This window comes from Hermetia illucens, chromosome 7, assembly GCF_905115235.1.
Source record: "Hermetia illucens chromosome 7, iHerIll2.2.curated.20191125, whole genome shotgun sequence".
In the NCBI taxonomy this organism is placed as follows: Eukaryota; Metazoa; Arthropoda; class Insecta; order Diptera; family Stratiomyidae; genus Hermetia; species Hermetia illucens.
The window spans coordinates 1205208-1229949 of record NC_051855.1 but is presented as its reverse complement, the minus strand read 5'-3'; the positions used below and the strand labels follow the sequence as shown (position 1 = coordinate 1229949).

Sequence of the window (24742 nt, the reverse complement as noted above, 5' to 3'; positions counted from 1 at the left end):
AAGGCGCAAGTGGATGACGCAGCACTTCAGAGCCTCAAGTCCAACCCCAAATACAAATTTCGGGAGTTGCCCATCTTCGGCTCAAACCTCTCGCTCTGCTGCGAAGACTCGGAAAAGGGACCTCGGCCATACATTCCGGCCACATTTCGCAAGGAAGTGTTCCACGCAGTTCATGACTTGGCGCACCCCGGCATCAGGACAACAAACCGGTTAGTCACCGGAAAATACTTCGGGCCCTCCATGAACAAGGATATTAATTCCTGGGCCAGAGAGTGCATCGCATGCCAAAAATGTAAAGTCTCCAGGCATGTTAGGAAAGAAGTGGGCTCATTCCCCCGCACTACCAAGCGTTTCCACACCATACACCTCGACATTATAGGGCCTTTGCGAGACTCGCATGGTTATAAGTATTGCCTCACAATCATCGACAGGTTCACGCGGTGGCCTGAGGCAATACCTCTGAAAGACATCACGGCGCAATCATGTGCTGAAGCCCTCTGTCGAGAGTGGATACCTCGCTTTGGCGTCCCTGCAGTGGTCATCACTGACCAGGGAATGCAATTTGAGTCCACCCTTTTCTCCGAGTTAGGCAAACTCCTTGGTTTTAAACGCCAGCGGACTACGGCATACCACCCACAATCCAATGGGATGTTGGAACGTTGGCACCGGACGCTGAAAGCCGCCATTATGGCACGCGACGACCCGTCCTGGACGCAAGTCTTGCCTCTCGTCCTACTCGGCCTTCGTACAACCCGCCGAGAGGAATTTGCTGCCAGCCCCGCGGAGCTGGTTTACGGGGAGAACCCAAGACTCCCAAGCGATCCGGTCTTCGACAAGAGATCGGGTCTCACGGAGTCGGGGTTGGTGCGTCTGCTGAGGGACAATCTCCGGCGCATCAAGGCGCCACCACCCACTCGACACTCGTCCATACCTGCTTGTTCGCCCAAGGAACTGGACACATGCACGCATGTGCTGATCAGAACGGATGCCGTCCGGAAGCCGCTGCAGCCTCCATATGAGGGCCCGTACCGCGTTCTCGAGCGGGGAGAACATTTCTTCCAGCTCGAGATCGGTGGTCACAAAAAGGCGGTCTCTTTGTCCAGGCTGAAACCCGCGTGCGCCCCGAAGCAACGTCGTGTCCGCTTTGTGGATTAACGGCGAACGAAGTTCGGGGATCAGTCGCTGAAACCCCCTAGGTTTCATCTGGGGGCGGAGTGATGTGGCGCGGCAGGATTCGCAGCATTCGAAATTTATTTCGAATGTTGCGAGCGAATAGATGGCGCGGATCTATCCACTTTGCGCGGCACGCCAAGGGAGTGGAAGATCGCAGTAATTATGTTTTTCAGACCTGTCACTGAATTTAATTAATTAAGTTGAAAATTGCTAAAGAATACGGAAGTCCTTTTTGAGTTCGTAAAAATAGAATTTGAGTTAAGTTTTGCTGTATAGAATTCGCGTTGAGTTTGCTGTATAGAATTCGCATTGAGTTCGCTTAAATATATTAATAAAAATAAGAAGTAATGTTAATTACTTAAATTGAATTACTTAAGGATAATGCTCTATATTATAGCCTAAAGTGATTCAACATTTTGTGGTACTAGGATGTACTTAAGGGGATTTTCCAGCCAGTTACTAAAAATTATAGTAATATACTATGATATTATTAACTTTACTTTTTTAACTTTATTTCGGAGCTTAGGTACCATATAGAGGCAACCTCTTTTCAGATCTTTCGGTTGAGTAGTTCCTGAGAATGGGTCCGTTATAGAAATGATCAATTTCGACCCCCCGCATTCCCCACCTTTCCAGCAGATGTCAAAACTAAGGCTGGCATCGGAAAATACTAATCGAAACCTTTTCATTTGATCCCGCACATGACTATATTTGGTGAAAAACGAATATGGACCCTCCATTTACATATATGGAGGCACCCCCTTAAGCTCGACGTAGAATGACGTAATTCACTGCATGCGTGAGCGTTCCCAGTTTACACCTTCCCACCAAATCTGGTGTCAATCGCTACAACTGTTTCCGAGAAAAATGCGCGTGACAGACAGACAGGAAACCGATTTTTGATTTGCTTTACACAGAACCTTAAAAAGACTGAAGCAAACGGAATTCGTTCAAAAAAATCACTTAGTAATCTAGCTTACCCGTTCCCAAACGGAGGGGTCCATATAAGTCTTTTGCAGGAGACATGGTCGAATAAATTGATCCATCGCTGCTTCCAGCGTTTTTGTTTCATATGATCCATGCTTCATTGGTGTCGAATCGAGCAATGTGGTCATTCCTCGGGTTGAAATATCGTCACAAGTGTCACTAACATGGTCAAAGTATTCCTAGAATGCAAAAGTACGTAAAAGATGATACACAAAAACTCTAAAATAGGAAGTTCACTTACAATTAACTTCAGAAGATACCGAAATTGCTGGTAAATATGAAAAATTCGTATGTAAAGTTTCTGGTGTTTAATCTCCAATTTAAGCTTCCTCACGTCAAGTTTTTTGTTGGCTCGAATTCCAGCCAGGTCATTATATTTATATTGCATGTCATCGAAAGCACTTGATTCCACTTCAGATAACTTCCGAGAAGCAAACTAGGGAAAATTGAATAACTTTTATTAAAGGGACCAGTCCTCTTTATAGGAATATAGAGATAATATAATACGGGGAAAAAGTCAAATACTGATTGCTTGGGTTATGGAAGAATTTATAGATTTCGACGCTGTAAAACTTGTCGTTCCAGCTACAATCACGTTGGCTGTAATCGCGAGTTAAATTATCTAATTGAAAGACAATTATTCTTTCTTAACTTCCTTTATTGGTACCTAAAATTTGACTAAAGTAACACATAATTAACAATTGTCTTTTATACTATGATCAAAACAAAATTACTATCCAAACAAAAGAGATGAACATTTGAATTTTTGCAATGTGTAATGTTTTAGTTTGATTATGTTCTAACAAATGTACACAACAAAAGACATTTAAATTGATGTTCTGGAGTTTAGTGTTTTGGGAGATGATATCGTTTTGTCTGGAGTTTAATGCTGAGAGATGATGCAAATGCTCTTTTAATGATGCAAAATTTGGTAACATATCTATGTGGAGATAGTGAATGGTCTTGAGATTGATCCTGCTGCTTTTATCTGGCCTCGCACATTGGTCGTATGGGCTTCGATAGTCTTGTAATGGATGTCAATGATAGGCCTCTTATTCAGGATGGTAAACAGCTAAAGAGGTGGGGAAGAGCAGTTCGCCATGATTCTAAGATGTATAATATCCGGTGAAGTTTCACCTCTTTTGGATGATGCTACCATAACATACGGATACGAGTTGCCGTCCAAATAGATGTGGAGCCATTCTCGTCACCAATATAGTAAAGCAGGGCAAGACTGACGCGCATGGCGGGTCCCCCACGGAATTGTTTCTTCAAGCCCTAGCAGTCTCTGTAGAGTATTTACTGCTATTTATTCGTAATGTATATGTCAAAAACGCGATCGACAAACCGCAGGTTGGTTTCTATTGTGAATCGTATCACGATGCATTAATTAACACCGCTGAGATCATTGTGAAATGGCGTGGAACTTAGAACCATATTTCATCTACTCTCCATAGATTTGTAAGCTTTTTCTGCGTAAATTAACGACACATGACAGAATGGTGTATCACATTAAAATAAGTGGTCCATTTTAGTAAACACGAATTTACATTGAGTTGAGAATAGTTGTAATTATCGAATAGAATTTAAAACGATGTTATTTTCGCTGTAGCTAATATAATTCGAAATAAAATCAATTCAGAAATAAACTAACCTCCATTCATAGCTGCAATGGTAGAATAAATGCCAGATGTTAGATATTGTTTCCGATGCTATGCAGGTTTTTAAGGTTTTGTTTGTAAAAGAAAATCTTATAAAAATCGGTTCAATGTCTGTCTGTCCGTCTCTCTGTCTGTCTGTCACAGGCACTTTTCTCAGAAACGGCTATACCGATTGACACGAAATTTGGTGAGAAGGTGGGAACTGTGGACCCCCAGACATGCAGTGAGTAATAGCCTTCTATCCTTCTACGTTGAGATTTTAAAATTTTTCTTTACCAAATATAGTCATGTGGTGTATGAAATGAAAGGTCTTCATTAGTACTTTTAGAAGAGATTTGTTAAAAAGGCGGGGAGTGGGAGGGACGGAAAGTGATGGTTTCTTTAACGGACCCATTCTCAGAAACTACTCAACCGAAAAATCTGAAAAAAATCATGAAGCTGCCTCTATACGGTACCCAGGCCTCAAAATACTCTCCATATCGATATCTGTTCGAATTATGTTAATAATAGTATATTACCATATTTTTGGGAAAATTGAGTAAAACCCCCCTTATCTTTACCTCAGAGTTATAAAAGTTGGTAGTAGTATAAAATATAATATGAAGCATATTATCTCCAACTTTAATCAAAATCATACCATTAGTAACAAAGTTACAGTAGCTCAAAGTTGTCTTTACCGTGCAAATTTACAACCCGAAGTACTAAATCTGACATGCTAAATGCATATTCTTAACAGGCTACGTAAAAGTGGGATAATTCTACACTCAAATATACTCGCAGAAGAAGTGAACGAAACCTTTCATACCTCAAGCGCCCAGCTTCCGGTTTCCCGACTTGTTCAATAATAAATCGTACATAGCTATGAATTCAAAACATTTTTTTCAATATTTCCACATTCCAAGATATATTTACATAATAAAGACAGATATTGTGCTCATCCTAAACAAACAAACAATGCCTGCACCTTACAGTGACACATACATATACATCGCATTTCATCTAAAGTGTTCGAATATTTTCTCTTTACTCCCTACACAAAAGCATTAGCTCAGATATTTATATGTACGTAAATTGACTACTTCTGGTACTAACTTACCTACGTATCCATCTTAGTTGGATACATATTCCCAAACTTCATTGACATATATGTATTTGTATATCTCGAGTAATTGACGCCGACATATAAATAACTATGAAAAAAAATACAAAAAGGAAAAATAAAATGTCCCCGTTACCTGCTGCTCATATGTGCATATTTGATGATGACGCCATACACAATGCAATAAATTCACGTCAAGGAGTAAATTTTGACCATCTATTACTTTGTTACATCTTATTACGTATCTGAACTTAAAGAGTGTTTTCGAGTAAATTTCTAAAATATGGTAATATGCTATTATTATTAACCTTGTTTAAACAGGTATCTGAATGGGATGTATCTTCTGGCCTGGATTTTGTATAAGTGAAATATTGTGATTTTTTTCAAATTTTCGGTTGTATAAGAATGTAACCTCTTACCATTTTCGGGTCATACATTTTGAGCTCGCACCCCTTACGCTTCACCCAATGTCAGAAACAATACCAATGGAGCCCTTCCGTATGATACCCCACATGGCCATATTTTGTGAAAGAAATTTTACACTTCCCTAGTAGAACGAGTGGTAGGACCTGCGAGCAAGAAGGGTCGTCTTGGGCGATTATAGCGGCCTTCAGCATCCTGTACCACCTTTCGAGCATCCTCTTTGGCTGCAGGTTGCACGCGGTTGTCAGGTGGCGTTTAAAGGGGTCATCCCGTGTGAACTGATAAGACCTGCCGCGGTAATTAATAGATAATTAGGTTCATAATTTCACGCTTTTCTGTTAAAAAGTAATTTAGGTAATTAGTGTTTTTATTATAAATAGAACCGTTGAATCGCAATTGTTGATGAAAGGAGTAAGTAGGCTCCCGAAATACATATATACATAATAAAATAAAATTGTAGTTTGGAGTTAGGTACTGGTCTATCAATTTTAGATTTAACTACAAATAGAAGACAATTACTAACCTCGTAATGGACAGCACGGCGTCGAAACCGCTAGTCATGGGGCGGTTCGACGTCTAGGCGCCACGACAACCAGAAGCACAGCTCTGGCTGCTGCAGCTGTTTCGCCACAATCTGTGGCGACCACTTCAGGAGGTTCGCGTAGGCAGCGGAAGAAATGGACTGAAGAAATGAACCTCTTCGTCATCTGCTCCTACTACGAAATAACGGCGGGGGCGGGTACAACATCTTACCGCCCCTTGTTGCACCAGAAATTCGTCGAGCGTTTCCCGCAATTCGCGCACGTGACTGTGCAGCAAGTCGCAGACCAGTACCGCTTTATTACCCGCAGCGACACAATCCCGGCCACCATCAGGGAACGTGTTCGACTTGAGGTCATCGAGGAAACTGGTGACCGAGAGTCGATGGGGGCAGAGGCGGCGGCACCAACAACACCACGCCGCACTGCAGGCAACAGGTTCAGTACTCGCCGAAGCACTCTTCTCCACCGTCCAGCTGAGATTTCCGCTAAGGTTCGGGACCAATTCCAAAGAGCGTGTATAGAATTCTCGGATATGGATCCTTTGCATAGACCATGTATTCCCAGGCTCTATGCATCTCCAGCAACTCCGGGAATTCTATCTCAAATCAATGATGAGATTGCATCTCGACTGTGTGCTGATATGTCGCTGCTGCAACTACAATCATTTGTGTATTGTGGTGCCTTTGCCTGCTATCAGATGGCACGGTCAGTAGCTTCCCTTTCGCGTTATTGGCTTGAGTGGCCGAAGAGATCAACCATGGAAAATTCGTCTGGAACGTCGGCGGGACTCACTACGGCAGGACATTGCTAGACTCATTCAGATCAAGACTGGAAATGCCAGCCGACGGGTGAGAAATAAAGTGCAAAGGGGACCGGAACTATGCCATCCCCAGTGAGACACACGTAGTTGAAATTCTGGACACACTAAAACAGAAACTTTCTGTCGTATGCAGTCGGTTACGACGGTGGCGAAAGTCATTCCAGACGTGTCCAGAATGCAACATACGCGAGGAACTAGCGGAGTTTTTTCAGATCCCTCAACGAATCCCAACAAAGCGTCCAGACAATACAGTTCTCGGTGACGGAAGCGAAAGAGTATTGGGGTGGACTTTGGGGGTTACCCTCCCAGCATGCTGAATGGATCACCGCCGAAGGCACCCGCCATGCTAATACGCCTGGTATAAATTTTGCGGATGTTACCGAAGAGGAAGTTCGACGAGCCATAAACAGCTCGAAGAACTGGAGGGGCCCAGGTCTGGATCGGGTGCAGAATTTCTGGTATAAGAAATTTACCAGCATACACAGTCGGTTGGCGCACAGCATAAATGAGGTCATGAGTCGGCCGGAGGAATTTCCACCCTTCCTCACTGCAGGGATTACCTACCTTATCCCTAAGGAGGACACGGTGCAGGACCCCGCAGACACAAGATCGATCACTTGCTTACCAACCCTCTACAAATTCATAACGTCCATTATTAGTGGAAGAGTCAATGCGCACCTCGAGACCAACAACATTCTGTCCGAGGAGCAGAAAGGCTGCCGAGTTGGGTCAAGGGGTTGCAAAGAGCAACTCATTATCAACTCGGTAGTTGTAGGACAAGCAAGTAGAGGCCAAAGAAACCTCTTTAGTTGCTATTTCGATTATGCCAAGGCTTTTGATAGCGTTCCGCATACCTGGCTAATCGATATCTTACATCTGTATCGCATTGATCCGAAACTAATAAAGTTTTTGGCGACAGTCATGGAAAGGTGGTACCACCTTATCAGTGCGTACATCTGAGGGTGCTAATACCTCAGGGCTCATGCATATATGGAGGGGCATCTTCCAGGGGGATTCGTTGATTCCTCTTTAGTTTTGTATGGCACTGAACCCCCTTTCATGGCTACTGAATGATGTTAGGCATGATTTTGCAATAAAATATGGCCTATGTGCTAAGTGCGAACTGACACATTCGATGTACTTAGATGACATCAAGTTGTATGCTGGTACTGACAACCATCTTAGAAGACTGTTCCGAATAATAAACATGTTCAGCCGTGATATTCGGATGGAGTTTGGATTAGACAAGTGTCGAATCCAAGCCATCCGCAAAGGTCATCACGAACCGCATGCCGGACTTAGCATTGGTGACCTCCACATCGGATTTATGACCAAGGCAGACTTCTATAAATACCTAGGAATTCTGCAAGGAACCCTTGCTCGAGTTGATGATCTGAAATATACTCAGTTGCCCGAATTCCTGCAACGTGTAAAGCTGGTGCTGAAATCGCATCTCTCGGGGAAGGATAAAATAAGCGCGTTGAATGTGTTTGTTATCCCTTCACTGGCTTATGCATTTGGAATATCGCCGTGGACGAAGACCGATCTGGAAAACCTCCAGCGACGGATACGGACAATTATGTCCAAGTTCCGAATGCATCATCCAAAGTCTGCCGTGGAGCGGAAGAACGTGCCTCGTGACATCGGAGGGCCGGTAGGGGCGTGTTGACGTGGCGGCACAACATCATCGCCAAGTCGACTCGCTGCGCGCTTATTTTTACAGGCAAGAGCAGGCGAGTCCCTTGCATGCGGCTGTCTGTGAGGCAGACTGTGGACTGACTCCACTTAACTTGAAGGATCGATCTTTCAATCCTCTGAGTGGGGTGAAGACGGACCAAGAGCGGATCGATGAATAGAAGTCGAAGGCAATGCACGGTAAACACGTGAATTGTCTTTGGCAGCCATTTGTCGATTTGCATTTGTCGAACAGATGGCTGTGTGCTGGGGAGCTCTTTGCTGAGACGGAGGGGTTCATGTGTGCCATTCAGGACGGCGTGGTCGCCACCCGAGCTTATAAAAAGCTCATCATGAAAGAACGGGTGGAGAACGACCAATGCAGAATGTGTGGTTCAGCGTTAGAGACGTTAGGCCATCTCATTTCTGGCTGCACTGTTATGGCACCGCTGCAATACATCACCAGGCATAATGCTGTATGTAAGGTTATCCATCAAAACCTTGCATACAAGCATGGGCTGATCACGGCAACATGCCCGGTTTACCGATATGAGCTGCAAGCAGTACTTGATAGTTCTGCTTACAGCATGTATTGGGACCGGCAAGTTCTGACTGATCGCCACATTCTACACAACAAGCCTGACCTACTGTTAGTTGACAAGACGGATCGCTCCGCGTATATTATTCATGTTGCTATCCCCCATAATAGCAACATTGAACGGAAATATGTGAAGAAGAAGGTGAACTATGAGCCATTGGCTCGGGAAATCAAAGAAATTTGGCGTCTCGAGCGGGTGGTTGTAGATCCCACAATATTGTCAGCTACAGGTATTGTACCTAAATCCCTCATGGCTTCCCTTGATGTCCTGGGACTTTCGCACAGTCTGGTTCAAACCATGCAGAAGTACACCATTCTGCATACGTGCTCGATGTTGCGGGGAGTACTCAACGGATTCTCCCACTGTTCTACCACTGGCCACCACTACCAGCGCCCCTTTAGTTTTTAAGTAGGTAGGATCGTCCCAGCCTAAATGCTTGGCACTTAGTGCTAGTATTAGGTAAAATCCGACATCCGCCGAGATTGTGATAACTCGGAAATAATAATCGTTGGCGCAACAATCCATATTGGATCAGGGCCTTGAAGTGTGTTAGAGCACTTCATTTAAGATCGCAACGGTACATTATAGAAGGCAAAATGGTCGGCATTGCTCTCGCCCGAGATTATTACCCTGATTTAACTCAGGTACCCATTAACAGCTGAGTTGACTGGTATCCAACATCCAGGAGTTCTCCTGATCATCCTTACTGGTTATTTCCAGTGGATAGCGTTTGAGCTGTTGTTTAATCAAAATCGCTGACTCGCCTCTGGCTTTCGCTCCAGGGTGTCTTAAAAAATATAGCCGGAAACATTTAACTTGTTTAAAAAAAGTCAAGCGACGGCGGCTTTACGGTTTCTTACCAGGGCAGAGGCAAATCGTCAGACGCTGCCTCACCTCTGCCCTGGGAGCAGCGTGACCGTTACGGTCACTTGACTTTTTTAAAAAAAGTTTGGGTGCAAGCCCTGCGAGGGGTCCGTGGACCAGAAAAGAAGGAGTAAGTTGCTCTTCAATTGGTCCGGTCCTGCATTAAGTTGATGCGGACTTAGGACCCCCCTTCATTCTCAAAACGAGAATTTAACTTGTTGTTTTTTCTGTGAAGTGAGTTTTCGATATTAGAAGCAGATGGATGTCATGGGTTTTGAAGAAGAGGATAACTTCGGCTCTCTGTTGGTTTAGGCCTTTTGCATTCTAAATAGCAATTTAGATGGTATTTATCTTTTATTTAATAGAGTCTGCAACATCATATTTTGGTTCTTGATTAGTTCCTGCATCATGACGCTGATAGTATTTTTGAACTGATTCAGATTATTTAACAGTGCAGTAATAATCGAACATAGTTCTTGCTTTGAACTGTCAGCGGCAGGTTCGTCTTGGCCTTGGTTTAGGCAGAGTTTGTGTTTTAGCCACAGAGTTCATGATTTTATTCACAGTTGTTACAGTTTCCGACTGTAGCATCTGTTTTATTCTTGGTGTGACCAAATTCTTGGCAGTTCATACACTGAACAGGACCATTGCTTGATTTTCCTGTGTAAGAGTTTCAGTAAGTTCGTCTTTTATTTCATTGGGATAAACTTGCGGTTCAATGCCCTTGATCACAACGCAACTGGTATGTTTAGTATTATAGTCTTTTCGTAGCGAAATCCTTAGTTATCTATCTAAACCATCCCCAGAATAGTTTTGTATTTTCGTCTGGGTATTCTAAAACATCAAGAAATATCAGCACCACAATGAATCCAATTGTCTGAAATCCATTATACCAACGTCCTACACCAATATAAGCCGAACGTGTTCTTTCTACCTGGAAACTATTGGTAAATTTCTTTAAAACGCTTTCAGGTGAAAACAATTTACTAAAAATGTTAATTACCAATTACGAGCTAATCCTAATAAAATCATCAAATACTCTAACCACCGAGGATTAGTTTGGTGGATAGTGGATGTTGGGTTGGCGGATTTCATGAGATCACCATTGTTAAATGTTAAACGGTTAAGATGGGAATTCCGAGATAAAAGATATTTGCACTTTTTTACTTTCTAGATTTTTTATTAAGGTTTTATGTAAAACAAAACACAATGGGAGGTTTGAAAGAAATTCAACTGCTACTAACAAAGTTATAGAGCGTAAAGCTTTTGTATTTTATAATTCAATGCACTAAGTCGTGTATAACGACATCTTCATATAAAGTGGACTCACCACACAGTACGAAGCACGCGATGGTTACGTGTGGTTATTGTATATTAGCATCAATTAATCAAAGCAGGTGTATATAATGGAGAGATGTTAATAGATATCCGGGAAGCGCCCCCATCAAATGTATGTATACCACCAGCGATATTAAATTCAATTGCGCGTCATATATACATATGTATGCATCAGTACACGGTAGTAGAATATATTTGTTTGTTTAGGATAAGCTGTATTTATGACTTTAATACGTACATATGTATATTTTTCAGTTTGGAAATACATACTTATATGAGGACTACTTTGAATTTTTAGCTATGTACTGTATTCATGCTTATGATGCGACGATCTCTATTTTTTAACAGGATTTCAACGGAATTAGTAGAAGTTCCACTGCACGTTTCAAGGGCTAAGGAGGTTAAATTCTTTGGCTGAATGTATGGTTGAATAGGTGGAGCTTCTTGCCATCGCGGTTGCCTAAGGTATGTTAGGTTAGGTTTGTTTTGGTACTTAGGGCGTTGTCTTATTCGACTAAGAGCATCGGCATTGGCATTTAATTTCACTTTTTTATAAATCACCTACTTATCAAACTTTTCCAACTTAAGTTGCCAACGAATGGGTTTTCAATTAGGGGCTTTTAGGCTCATAGACGATAAGAGTGGCTGATGATCGGTCACAATTTGAAACTTGTAACCGAATTGGTATGGGCGGAAATACGTTGTTGTCCAAACTATTTCAAGGAATTCCTTTTCTGACGTGGAACAATTGATTTCTGTGTCGGTTAGGGTTTTGCTTGCATAGCATATTGGTCTACCTGTGCCAACGGGGCCCTATGATAACACAGCGCCAATAGCGAAGTTACTCGCATCAGTGGTTAATATAAATGGCTTGAAAAAGTGTGGGTACGTTGTTTGGAAAGCTCTGATGTTTTGAAATAGTTTTCACTTAAATCAATAGCTCTATCTTTTTTCAAACATTGAATTGCAGGTTTTATTAGTCTAGCAAAAAATTTTCATTAACTTTCGGTAGTAACCTTCTCTTCTGTTTTTGGGGATGGAATATTTCCTAATGGCTTCAATTTTCTTTTGGTTAGGTTTAACCCTGGCTTGAAATAATATGACCTAAGAAACTAGCTTCTTTCTTCAGAAATTCAGACTTGTCCAATTGGATTTTGAAATTTGCTGCCCTTAGTCTATCGAACACTTTCCTCAAGCTTCCGATATCCTCATGTAATGACATGGAGAGGACGATAATATCGTCGAGGTTAATTCAGAGAGACATATAGTTGCCAGGATGTCTTTTAATAGATTGTCTATTACTTTTTGGTTCATGGCGGGAGCTTCTACTGTAAATGTGTTTTTAGCTGACCTTTGGAGTACATTTCAATCTGGTGGAATTTGGAGTTTGCCCAGAACCTCGTTAATGTTGGAGATTGGGTATTTATCGCTAATGCTTATTAGAATCGAGTCGATGTCTGTCTGTCCGTTTGTCTGTCTGTCGTTCACACCCGATTTAGTCGGAAACGGCTAGACTGATTGTCACGAAAATTGGTAAAAGCATGTGATCTGTTGTTCCCTTTACATGCATCCATTTTGTGTTAAGTTTAAGGGGGGTTGCATGTGAATGGAGGGTGCAAAATTGTTTTTCATAAAATGGGGTCATGTGGGTTATCAAATTAAAGGGCTCAATTAGTACTTTTCGAAACGGGTTCCATATTTGATATCAGGTGAAACATAGGGGAGAGTAAGGGCTCAAAATATGACCATCAAAAAAACAGAAAAATCGAAACCGAAACCGAAAAATCTTCAAAAATCACAGTGGTGCAAATCTAGGCCTCAAAATACATCTGGTTCCGATATCCGCACAAGTAAAGTTAATAATAGTATATTTCCAGAGATTTACGCTGCAATTATTATTAATAAAGTTATAGGGGGTAAAACTTTGCCATTTTTTGTGAATTTCGTGCATTCTACAACGTGTATGACGTCATCACCCCGTATCAATTCATCAATACCACAACGAAGTAAGTTCATATGAATGGGGTCGCAAGGATTATTTTGTTTTAGTTTTCTAGTCATTTGTATATGAATATCAATTACTTCAAACAGATATGTGCGTATGTAGGTACATAGTTACTACCCTAAGGGGGGGGGGGGGGCGGGGGGGCTGCAGGCTGAATCCTGCCTGTCAGAACCTTCTCCTTCACCCTTACCGGCTGAAGCGGAAGAACTGTAAACAGGTGACGTGAACGCTACTGGTTTAACGCCGGTATGTGGAAATGAACCTAAGTGGCCCGGGCACAGCCGGCGCCAAGCGAAGGCACTTCGAAGAAAGACGAAGCAGGGAATAGGGGCATGGACGTGACTGTAATACTAGGTGCAGTAATGTCCGCAGAAATCGGACGCAAGGATGCGGAATCTTCGGCAGAAAGTGGGGATAAACTAATAACCCCGGTGAGACCCACACTGGATGCGCCAGACTCTTCTATCAGCGGTAATGCGCGGAAGAAGCGTAAGACCAACACATCTGTGGCGGGAAACGCTTTATTGTGCTCCGCACCACGGCCTACTTCTGCGCGTCACGCAGAGATTAGAACCAGTGTACCGGGAGCGAGCAGCGATCAGCGAGAGAGATCTCACAGAAGCTTGTCCCTCCCATAGAAGTACAGACACGAAGGCGGGAAAGAAGGGGACATATGCGCAAGCTGCGGCCTTTGCTGCTGTGAGAGTCTCGTCCAAGGATGGCAAAATGGCTGTGAAAGAAAAAAGCGAAGCCTCGAACGAAGTCGAGATTTAACAATTAAGGTTTTCGCGATGGCTTCTCCATTTCATGTGCACTGGAAAGTTCACAATATGATGCACCACTGCTAGATAAACTGAAATTAATCATATCAGGAAACTATAGAGCATCATCTCCATTTTGAGAGCGAAAGGAGAGCGACTCACGCAATATAAGGGAAATTCTAGCATTTTCTGTGCGCTTTCCCACAATGGAGTTCCGCAGGGAATAGTGCATACAATGCCGGAACGCGGGTCGCACTGGTAAAGGGATTACAGAGTCTGTCTGTCATACGCCCTTTTTCAGAAACGACTGTACCGCTTGACATGAGATTTGCTAAGAAGGTGGGAACTGTAAACGTACACCCATGAAATAAGTAACATCGTTCTACGTTGAGCTTAATGGGGGCCTCCATATATGCAAAAGGCGGTGTACTTTTTGCATCCAATATAATCATATGTAGTAACATGCGTTATAATGTAAATAATATCATTGCCAAGTTTGGTGAAAATCGCACTATTACTGCCGAAGTTACAATAGGTCAAAATTGTCGCTCTAGTGCAAATTTACTGCAGCCCAAAACTGTCAAGATCAGGATCACGTTAAACTGAATAATCTGGCATACTAAACGCATTAACACTGCGAGCTAGGTACAAATAGGACAAATCGATACCCAAATATCATAATCTTCAATGGCGCAACAACCGGTAACCGGTCTTGGCCCGCCTTAATAAGGAACTCCAGACATCCCGGTTTTGCGCCGAGGTCCACCAATTCGACATCCGTATCGACATATTCGACATCGCTGGCTTGCGTCCTGACCTACACCCCGCTCCATCTCAGGCAGGGTCTGCCTCATCTTCTTTTTCTACCATAGATAATGCCCTTAAAGACTTTCGTGTTTGGATCATCCTCATCCATACGGATTAAGTGAGCCGCTCACCATAACCTATTGGGCCGGATTTTATGCACAACCTAACGGTCATGGTATCGTTCATAGATTTCGTCATTGTGCAGGTTACGGAATCGTCCATCCTCATGTAGGGGGCCAAAAATTCTTCGGAGGACTCTTCTCTCAAACGCGGCCAAGAGTTCGCAATTTTTCTTGCTAAGAACCCAAGTTTCCGAGGAATACATGAGGACTGGCAAGATCATTGTTTTGTACAGTAACAGCTTTGACCCTACGTTTCGAGCGGAACAGTTTTTGTAAGCTGAAATAGGCTCTGTTGGCTGACAGCAACCGTGCGCGGATTTCATCATCGTAGTTGTTATCGGTTGTGATTTTCGTTTCTAGATAAGAGAAATTATCAACGGTCTCAAAGTTATAGTCTCCTATCTTTATTTTTGCCGTTTGACTAGTGCGGTTTGATGTCATTGGTTGGTTGCTTTTCGGTGCTGACGCTGCCACCGTATATTTTGTCTTGCCTTCATTGATGTGCAGCCCAAGATCTCCCCTCGATTGCCGCCTGCTCGATCTGGATGAAGGCAGTCTGTACATCGCGGGTCGTTTTTCGCATGATGTCGATATCATCAGCATAGGCCAGTAGTTGAGTGGACTTAAAGATTCTTGCATTTACCTCAGCATCACGGATCACTTTCTCGAGGGCCAGGCTAAAGAGGACGCATGATGAGATCCCCTTATGGTAGACCCTTGTTGATGTCGAATGGTCTCGAGAGTGATCCTGCTGCTTTTGTCTGCCCTCGCACATTGGTCAGGGTCAGCCTAGTCAGTCTTATTAATTTCGTCGGGATACCGAATTTTCTCATGGCCGTTTACAGTTTTACCCTGGCTATGCAATCATAGGCGGCTTTAAAGTCGATGAATATATGGTGCAACTGTTGCTGATTTGCCTGAAACGAACCCTCTTTGGTATGGGCGAATGATGTTCTGGCATATGGGGCTATCCGGCCTAGCAAGATAGCGGAGAATATCTTATAGATGGTACTCAGCATCGTGATATCTCTTTAATTGCTGCACTGTATGATATTTCCCTTTTTATGTATGAGACAGATAATGCCTCGTTGCCAATCGTCAGGCATTGATTCGCTGTCCCATACCTTCAGCACAAGTTGATGAACCACTTGGTGTATCTGGTCTCCTTCATATTTAAGCAATTCGGCTGTAATTCCATCGATGAATTACATGCACTGTTTTTTCTATACTTGGTGGTGGCAGTATTTGTCCGTCGTCTTCAGTTGGCGAGACCTCCAACTCGCCGATTTTCTGGCTGTTCAGTAGCTCATCAAAATACTCAACCCATTGCTCCGAAATCCCCATTCTGTCGGAAATCAGATTTCCCTCATTTTCTCGGCAGAATGAGCATCGAGGTGTATAAGGCTTCATTCTACTGACTTGTTAGTAAAACTTGCGCGCCTGGTGCAGTTGCTCCCTGCACTTTTCTAGTTCACAGACTTGTTGGTTCTCCCAAGCTTCCTTTTTCTGTCTGTGAAGTCGCTTCTCCCCTCGACGAAGTTCGTGCCCGCGTTCTTTGAGAATGCAACATTACTCGGTATGCGGCATTCTTCCGTTCCGCCGTTAGCTAACATTCAACATCAAATCAGCCGTTCCGACTTTTCTTGCGGCTGGGGCCAAGTATCTTTGTGGCCGTATCTATGATAACGTTCTTCAGGTGATTGTGAAGATGCGGTTATTGTGGCATCTATGTCCCTCTTATAGGTGTCGCGAAGGACTGTGTTGTGGATGGCTTCAGTATTCACCCTCACTTGATTGTCAAAGGGGATTGTAGGTGGTGTTGTAATTCGACCTCGGAGCACCATGCCAACAAGATTGAGATGGTTATGGTGGTCCGAGACTATATTGGCCCCCCTAGATGTTCTGACATTTATCAAGGCTGAGAGGTGGCGGCGTTCAATCAGCACGTGGTCAGTTTGGTTGAAAGTGGTTCCATCTTGAGAGGCCCACGTATGTTTGTGGACCGCTTTCCACGCAAACCAGGTACTCGCAGCAACCATTTCGTGCGATATTGCTAACTGAATAATCCGCAGTCCGTTATCATTGGTATCCCTATGCAAGCTATGGGAGATCCGTTGTTGTTGCCGGATTCGTCATTGTAAAATCCATCCTGTCCGAGGCTCCTTTCGTGGCTTCGTAACATCGGTTTCCGTTGGCTAGGGCTGCCCAACCCCCAACCTGGAGGACCAGTTGGTACATTTTGTCCCGTTTTTAGGCGCGGGAGACTCGCCTTCATCCTTGTCCGTCTGCAGTTTTTCATAAAGAAAGAACTCCCAGCGATCACCACGTGGAGGTGAAAATAGAATTTGGTAGTAGAGCTGTTGGTGTTGGTTCAGCAGGCGTTTCCCAGATTTTATGCTCCATCGCGGGTACCAATCCACGTTTCGCCCTGAGACGTATACTACCCTTTGACCGCCAACTCAACCACCTTTGACTCAAATATACATAGTACGAAATACACAAAACCTTTCATACCTGTTGAGATGGCAGGTGTTCGAGAGACTGGCAATTATGGAACGTGGAATCAGCACCCACGTCCTGGTAAGAACTACTAATGCTACCCGGAGGCCGCTGCAGCTACCATACCCTTCTTATCTATTAACGTTTTGAGATTTTTCAAACTGAGAGAGTTGGTTCCAAGCGGTCGACGAGAGGGAAACGCTTTTCCTTCTTTAGAGCTGAACTATTTCGTGACATCTGTCTTTAAAAGAGACATAAGTTTTTTTTTACATTTTGTTTAATTTAATAAATCCTATTTAATCTAATTTAAGTATCTAAAAAGAATTTAAATAGAAGTATTCGTAAGAAAAGTAGGGTTTAAATCATCGGCCGCAAAACGAGTTTCCCCAAACCCATAAGTCTGCTCCGATGGACACCCCGTTACGTCGAGGAACGGAAGCAACCTGTAATATATCGCCCTTTTCAATATGTTCGCAATACAGGCCATAGAATACAGATGGTGGTTTTAGAAGTTTCAGTAACAGAACCAATCTGTCAAACATGCTTATGAACCAAGCGATTTTAGCAGCCAACTTCAGGGCCATGTTCAATCCCCAACCCGTATTATCCCCAATTTGTCCACCGATTTCTTGCAGTAATCCTCGGTTTCCCAGATATTGCGAAGATGTCCCGTTGAACCATTGGCTGAGGTCCACCGTCGTCGTGTTTTAGGAAAAGAATTGCAATCATTTTGAACAAGAGTTGCGCGTCACTGTGGATGGTGTTTTTTTTCTGAATCTTGTTCATTACAGCCTTTTAGGCAGTACCCACGAGTTCATTTTCGCATAACCGCCTGTAGCAACTCCTCTTAATTTCGCTTTTAGCCTGGAATCCATCACTCGACTTACCCAGTCCAGGGCATAGAAATCGCCGGTAATCATTTTAAGGTTGTGGTCTCTAACGTCCAATGCCAAAGTGTCGAGCATCTATTGCGCTATTGGTGTACTAGCATGTGTAACAACTATAGATTCTCGGGAATGCCATTGTCTGTTATAAGGCTTTCTTGATACATGCCTATATCACCGCTTTCCTCACAAAGTAGCACTACTGTAATTTTGATAAGGTTCGCAGATTCACCTCCACATTCGACTCTCGAATGATTTGCGAGAGTAGGTCCTGAGCTGTTTCTCAATGGTTGAGGTTAATTTGTATCAACCCCATTTAACTTAGTAGCTAGTACTGGCAAAATCCAGGTTGAAAATCAATCAGATCACGTTATGTTTCCTTGTCCGACCCAGGATGCTTGCTTCAAATCAGCGTAATAATCACGGGCTTCTTACAGTGTATCGTATAATGTAGTGTATCGTTACGGGCTTGAATGGAGGGCTCTAATACGATTCATGGCTCAGCTCTAATTGGATTGGATTGCATGAAAAACCTTGAAATTACATTTAGAACAACGATTGTTATTATTATTGCATTTTATTGTATGGTTAGAAGCCAGGATAAGGTGTTATTGAAAAATGGGAATGAAGTCTATTAATTCCCGCTTCTATAATTCTCAAACACTTTAACCAAAATATGCACTCAAAAGACCATAATATTTTCTGATCTCCTAATTTTCACATTGAACAAAATGATGTAAACTTCTTTTAATTTGATGAAAAGCAACTTACTTTACAGACCTCCAGGATGCCCTCGTAGACTCTTTGATTATACAATGCGATATCTTGCTCTTCTAATGCTAACTCCTGATTAGTGTACAGAAAGAATTTCGTACGGGTTATATCACGCAACTTAAGCACATCCCTGAAATTTCAGAAGGATAAGTTGACCAACAGCTTGTACATAATTCAAGAATGCACTGAACACACGTTTTCACCAGGAACCTTCGCAGCCGCCGTCTTATATTCGTATCTATTATATACGCAGGATCGATGCAAGCTGCAGTGCATGGTATTATTGGGTCGGAAATTTCACCGCGCTATCATAAATAAGCAAATAAAGGACCATTGTGATTGGGATTATACATATAATTAGAACTACGCACATTATTGAAGGCCCCAATGCTTAGTAGTTGTGGTTCGGTATCTGAATCTTTCCCACTTTTTTTCTTTGGTTGCATTCCTGAATCGAAAATTAAATCAATGCATTCGTTACGAAAAAGCATTACACAAAATTATGTTTTCATACCTTCTTTCTTTTTTTCCATATTTTCTTCCATTTCGTTAGTCTTTTTCACTAAACATCGAAGCGAACCTGCACCGTTTGTTCGATATCAGACCTTCTAACGTTGTAAGAATTTAACATTCAAATTCCAACAATAATAGTTCCCATGGTAACGAAATAAATTCATATTATATTTCTAAGGTTTTGCGTAAAACAAAACCTTATCAAAATCGGTTTACTGTATCTCTGTATGTCCGCCTGTTTGTCTGTCACGCGGTTTTTTCTCGGAAACGTTTATAGCGATTGAAACGAAATTTGGTGGAAAGTTGAGAAGTGCAAACGCTCACGCATTCTAGGTCGAATTAAAGGGTGGGGGGGGGGGGGGTGGTCCCCATACGTGCAAGGCGGGGGCGGGGGTGGAGGAGTATACATTTTTTCTTACCAAATGTAGTCATGTTGGGTGGCAAATGAAAGGTCTCATTTACTTACTCGCCGAAGCCGGTTTAAGTGATCATTTCTTTCACGGACCCTTTCTCAGAAACTACCGGACAGAAAAATCTGAAAAAAATCAAGAGTCATCATCACTATATGGTACCTACGCTCCGAAATACCTCAAACACCGATATATGTTCAAACAAAATTAATAATATTATATTACAATATTTTTTAGTAATTGGCTCTAAAATCGCAGCCTAGAGTCAGGAAACTTTGCAACAACGTATATAAAGCATGCTGCTCCTGGTGGAAATCACACTATTACTAACAAAGTTATAATAGGTCAAGACTTTGAATGGCAGCAACACGCGAAAGTGGATGAAGCCATAAATACCGTGTTCAACCTAAATAAACAAACATTGCCTATTATCGCATGCCGATGCATAGATATATGTATATGTACACATACAAATCTAACGCCTCTTCACGCATTTTCACTTTACCTCGTATACAAAAGCGTACATATAGTATATGTACGTAAATTAAAAACCGTTGTTATGAAAGTCAGGCATATACATATATCATATTGGTTACTACACATACACATGGCTGCCTCGAGTAATTGAGGCTGATATACAAATAACCGAAAAAAGCAAAAAAAAGGAAAACTTAAATATCCCCATGGACCCCGCTGTTCATATAAGTTCACTTTTTTATATGATGATGACGTCATAGACCAGGGAATTTGCCTGAAATGTAAAACTTTGACCATCTTGAACTTTGTTAATAATAGTTGGATTGCGTTCGAATTTTTCGAAATTATGTCTTACAATTATCGCATATGTTGATGCCGGCAATTTGTTACTTCTCGGATGAACTTAAGGGGAAATCCGCTATGTTGTTAACATAGCATGCTGGTCCCAAGTCCAAGTAAAGCAGAAGGGTTTGAGGCAACGTACTATCCTCAGTAAAACAAAAATAAAATGCTGAGCTCAAGGAAAGAGATAAATAAAGTTTAGTTGGAGTTATTCCAGGTCTCACGACAGGCCGACAAATGAAATGGATCCCATGTCGTTAGAAACAACATAATCGGATCGAGTAACAAGTCTCGGAAAAATGCTAAGCCATCGACCTTAGTAGACGCGGCAGGACGGGCCCCGGTCCTGTTAAGAAATCGGCAAGGGTTCTTGGCGTATGGACGGCGTCAGGACGTAAGTAAATTAAATCGAGCAAAACAAATACGCGTCTCCAGTATATTCATTGGCACCCTAACTGGAAAGACCGAGGAATTTGTAAGAACGCTTTAGAAAGATGCATTGATATCTACAAGAAACCCGATGGTCTGGTGTCAATGGGACATTGAACGCGAACTCGGTAAAAATGACTATAAACTTCTCTATTTTGGTAGCGCACACATTCAATACGGTGTTGTCATTGTCATCTCAGAGGGTTTCCGTGATGTCATTAAAGAAGTCGAACAATGTGATGACCGGCTGATGAAGCTCATCATTATATCAGCATATGCACCACAGACACGTCGTCCTGATGACGAGAAAGATAGATGCCTTCTGACAACTTCCCGATGCATAGACCTGCAAAGTGCCTGCTGATGACTATATCATCATTACAGACTTACTTAAAGGTCGTGTGGGTGAAAAGACAAACGGAAACAAATGCTATGGGGGAAAGGGGTTTGGAGCGCACAATGAGGGTGGCAAGCGTATTATCGATTTTACAGACACCCATGACTTTGTACTTATGAATACATGGTTCATCAAACGGTTGTCTAATCCTCCTACATTTTATATGAGACCATCGTACCTCAACATCAGCCGTTGATTGCCGTTCGGCGAATTAAGCCACCGATAAAAGAGGGTGAGGGACGCACTGACTGGCCACGCATTAAATGGGGGCGATTTCGCGGGAAGAATGAAGGAATGATCTCACTCATGCGATTACCAACCATTACGAATGTGGAAGAATCGTTTAACCAAATTAAAGACACAATCTACAAAGCGGCCTTTGCAACCCTCGGGGCACCAAGCCAGGTAAGCGGTACATTAACCGAGATAATTGGCTATGGAATGACGATGTAGGAATAAAGTACTCATGGAGAAACACTGGGACAAACATTAACCTCTTTATGTTGCATTTCTGGATTTAGAGAAAGCGTTTGGCCGTTTACCACACGAACTCATTTGGTGTGCTCTACGACAACACTTAGTGCCAAAAGAACTAGCGCGCTGGGTTCAATTGTTCTACTACGATCCGAAAAGTAAAGTTCGAAGTGTGGCGGGTATATCAAAACCGCTTCATGCCTGTGTCATCAAGGAAGCGCCCTTTCACTATTCCTCTTTGTTCTTGTTATGGACACTGTCACACGGGACATTCAACATTCAGCGCCCTATACACTCCTTAATGCAGATGATATCGAAAAACTTGTCCAAAAATGGAATGATCGCTTCATGCAACACCGTCCCAGATGGAATCTAAATAAAATTGAATTGACGACCGACACTCACGAAACGGGCATAATCACTGTCAGCGGCAGTGACCTGCCTAAAACTGAACGATTCAAATATCTCGAGTCAATGCTATCAGCCAATGGAGAACTGTGTTATGAAATTGTTTCATGTATTAACGACACCTGGATGAAGTGGCGTTCCACAACTAGTGTTCTTTGTGATCGACGCATCAACGAATGTCTCAAATCTAAAATTTACCGCAAAGTCGTCCGTCCTGCCGTTCTGAGTGTTGGCTGACTGTAAAAGGAAATGAACGACGTATGGTCACGTAATTTGCGCTAGATTCTTCTGAACATCGACGTCGACGGTAAGCCACCAAAATTGCATCCAGATCAAGCATTTGGAAGAGCCAAATAGCGAAACTGAACACGAGGAGCCGACCCCCGGGTGTGAACGGGACGAAGGCTGAAGAAAAAGAAGAGAAGTGAATGAACTTAATGTGAGTTTTCCGACAAATTTCTAAAACATGGTAATATACTATTATTAACTTTATTTGAATATATATCGGATTGGGATATATTTTGATGCCTATATTTCATGTTGATGCATCACTGTGATTTTTTCCAGATTTTCTCTTGGATAGTTTCTGAGAACGAGAACTGCTTCACTTTTCGGCGCACACATTCGAGGTTTAACTCTCCTGTGTTTCACCCAATATTTAAAAATAAGATCATTTTCAAGAAGCACCAGTCGAGCCCTTTCATTTGATACCCCACATGACCATATAAAGTAAAAAAAAGAGTTACGTCACTTGGTACATGTGGGGATTCACAATTACACAATTACTTAAAGTTGTTAATATACTATTAGTAAGTTTATTTGGACAGATATCGGAAAGTGGAGAATGTAATCCGTGATGCTGAGGTAGATGCAAGGGGTACGATCCTCTTTAAGCCCACACAAAACTAATGGCCTACGCTGACGATATCGACAGGGGAAGAACAACCCGAGTACAAACTGCCTTCATCCAGATCGAGCAGGCGGCGCGAGATCTTGGGCTGCAACATCAATGAAGGCAAGACAAAATATATATATATAACCAACAACACAAAACCGCACTGGTCAAACGGGAAGAATAAAGACAGGAGACTACAACTTTGAGACCGTTGAAAATTTGTCCTATCTAGGGTCGAAAATCACAACCGATAACAGCCACGATGATGAAATCCGCGCACGGTTGTTGTCAGCCAACAGAGCCTATTTCAGCTAACAAAAACTGTTCCGATCGAAACGTCTCACCATAGGGTCAAAGCTCTTACTGTACAAGACAATAATCTTGCCAGTCCTCATGTAATCCTCAGAGATTCTTAGCAATTGCGAACTCTTGGTCGGGTTCGAGAGAAGCAGCCTCCGAAGAATTTTTGGCCCCCTACATGAGGATGGACGATTCCGTAGCCTACATAACGACGAAATCTATAAGCGATACCATGACCGTGAGGTTGTGGATAAAATCCGGCTCAATAGGTTACGGTGGGCGGATCACTTAATCCGTATTGATGAGGATGATCCAGCCCAGAAAGTCTATAAGGGCAGTATCTATGGTAGAAAAAGAAGACGAGGCAGACCCTTTCTGAGATGAAGTGATGGCGTAGGTCAGGACGCCAGAGAGCTTTTACGGATATCGAATTTGTGGACCTCGGCGCAAAACCGTGATGTTTGGAGTTCCTTATTAAGGCAGGCCTAGACCGGATACCGGTTGTTATGCCGTTGATGATAATGATCGTAAGGGGCATATTATATTTTGAAGCCTAGATTTCATATAAGCACAACTTCTTAATTTTTTTCAGATTTTTGGTTTGGGTAGTTTCCGAAAATGACTCCTGTCTCACGTTAAGTCTTTTGGTTCCCCACTCGCGCACTTTATAATCCACGTCAAAAGTAATATCAGATTCGGAAAGTACGAATCGACACCTTCCATTTTTACATCCCCCCTTTGCATGTATGGGGAGCCCCCTTTAGACTCCATGTAAATTTATGTCACTCATTGTATGCGTGAGAATTCATAGCTTCCATATGTCCACAAAATTTTGTTCGAATCGGTTTAGCCGTTTTGGAGAAAAATACGTGTGACAGGTTTTGCTTCACACAAAACCTTAAAAATGACAAACAAGCCGGGCTTCATACTGCACGCAAACTGATGCATCAGGTGCAATACAATCTGGGTGGCAACAGCCAAAAAGGGAGACGTATGAATGTCAGGCAACGCAACTAAGCTCAACATCACCCTGTCACGAAAGCCACTACCAGCAAAGAACAATGA

General features: G+C 42.6%; 1 protein-coding gene across 3 annotated transcripts in view; it reads right to left on the bottom strand.

The window, feature by feature from the left end:
* The window catches only part of LOC119660818, a 43852-nt gene extending 24033 nt beyond the window's left edge, over window positions 1–19819 (bottom strand). The window contains exons 1-7 of one of the 3 annotated variants that reach the window (XM_038069671.1): window positions 19547–19819; window positions 19404–19480; window positions 19228–19337; window positions 19030–19162; window positions 2495–2596; window positions 2402–2428; window positions 2154–2339 (exon numbers count right to left, since the gene is read on the bottom strand). In XM_038069671.1, coding sequence (XP_037925599.1) covers window positions 2154–2339; window positions 2402–2428; window positions 2495–2596; window positions 19030–19162; window positions 19228–19337; window positions 19404–19480; window positions 19547–19577 — 666 coding nt within the window. In that variant the 5' untranslated portion in view covers window positions 19578–19819. Of the gene's footprint in view, window positions 1–2153; window positions 2340–2401; window positions 2597–19029; window positions 19163–19227; window positions 19338–19403; window positions 19481–19546 lie in introns of all 3 variants that reach the window. The other 2 variants (XM_038069670.1, XM_038069672.1) reach the window with 2 other exon arrangements.
* Window positions 19820–24742: the final 4923 nt, after the last annotated feature.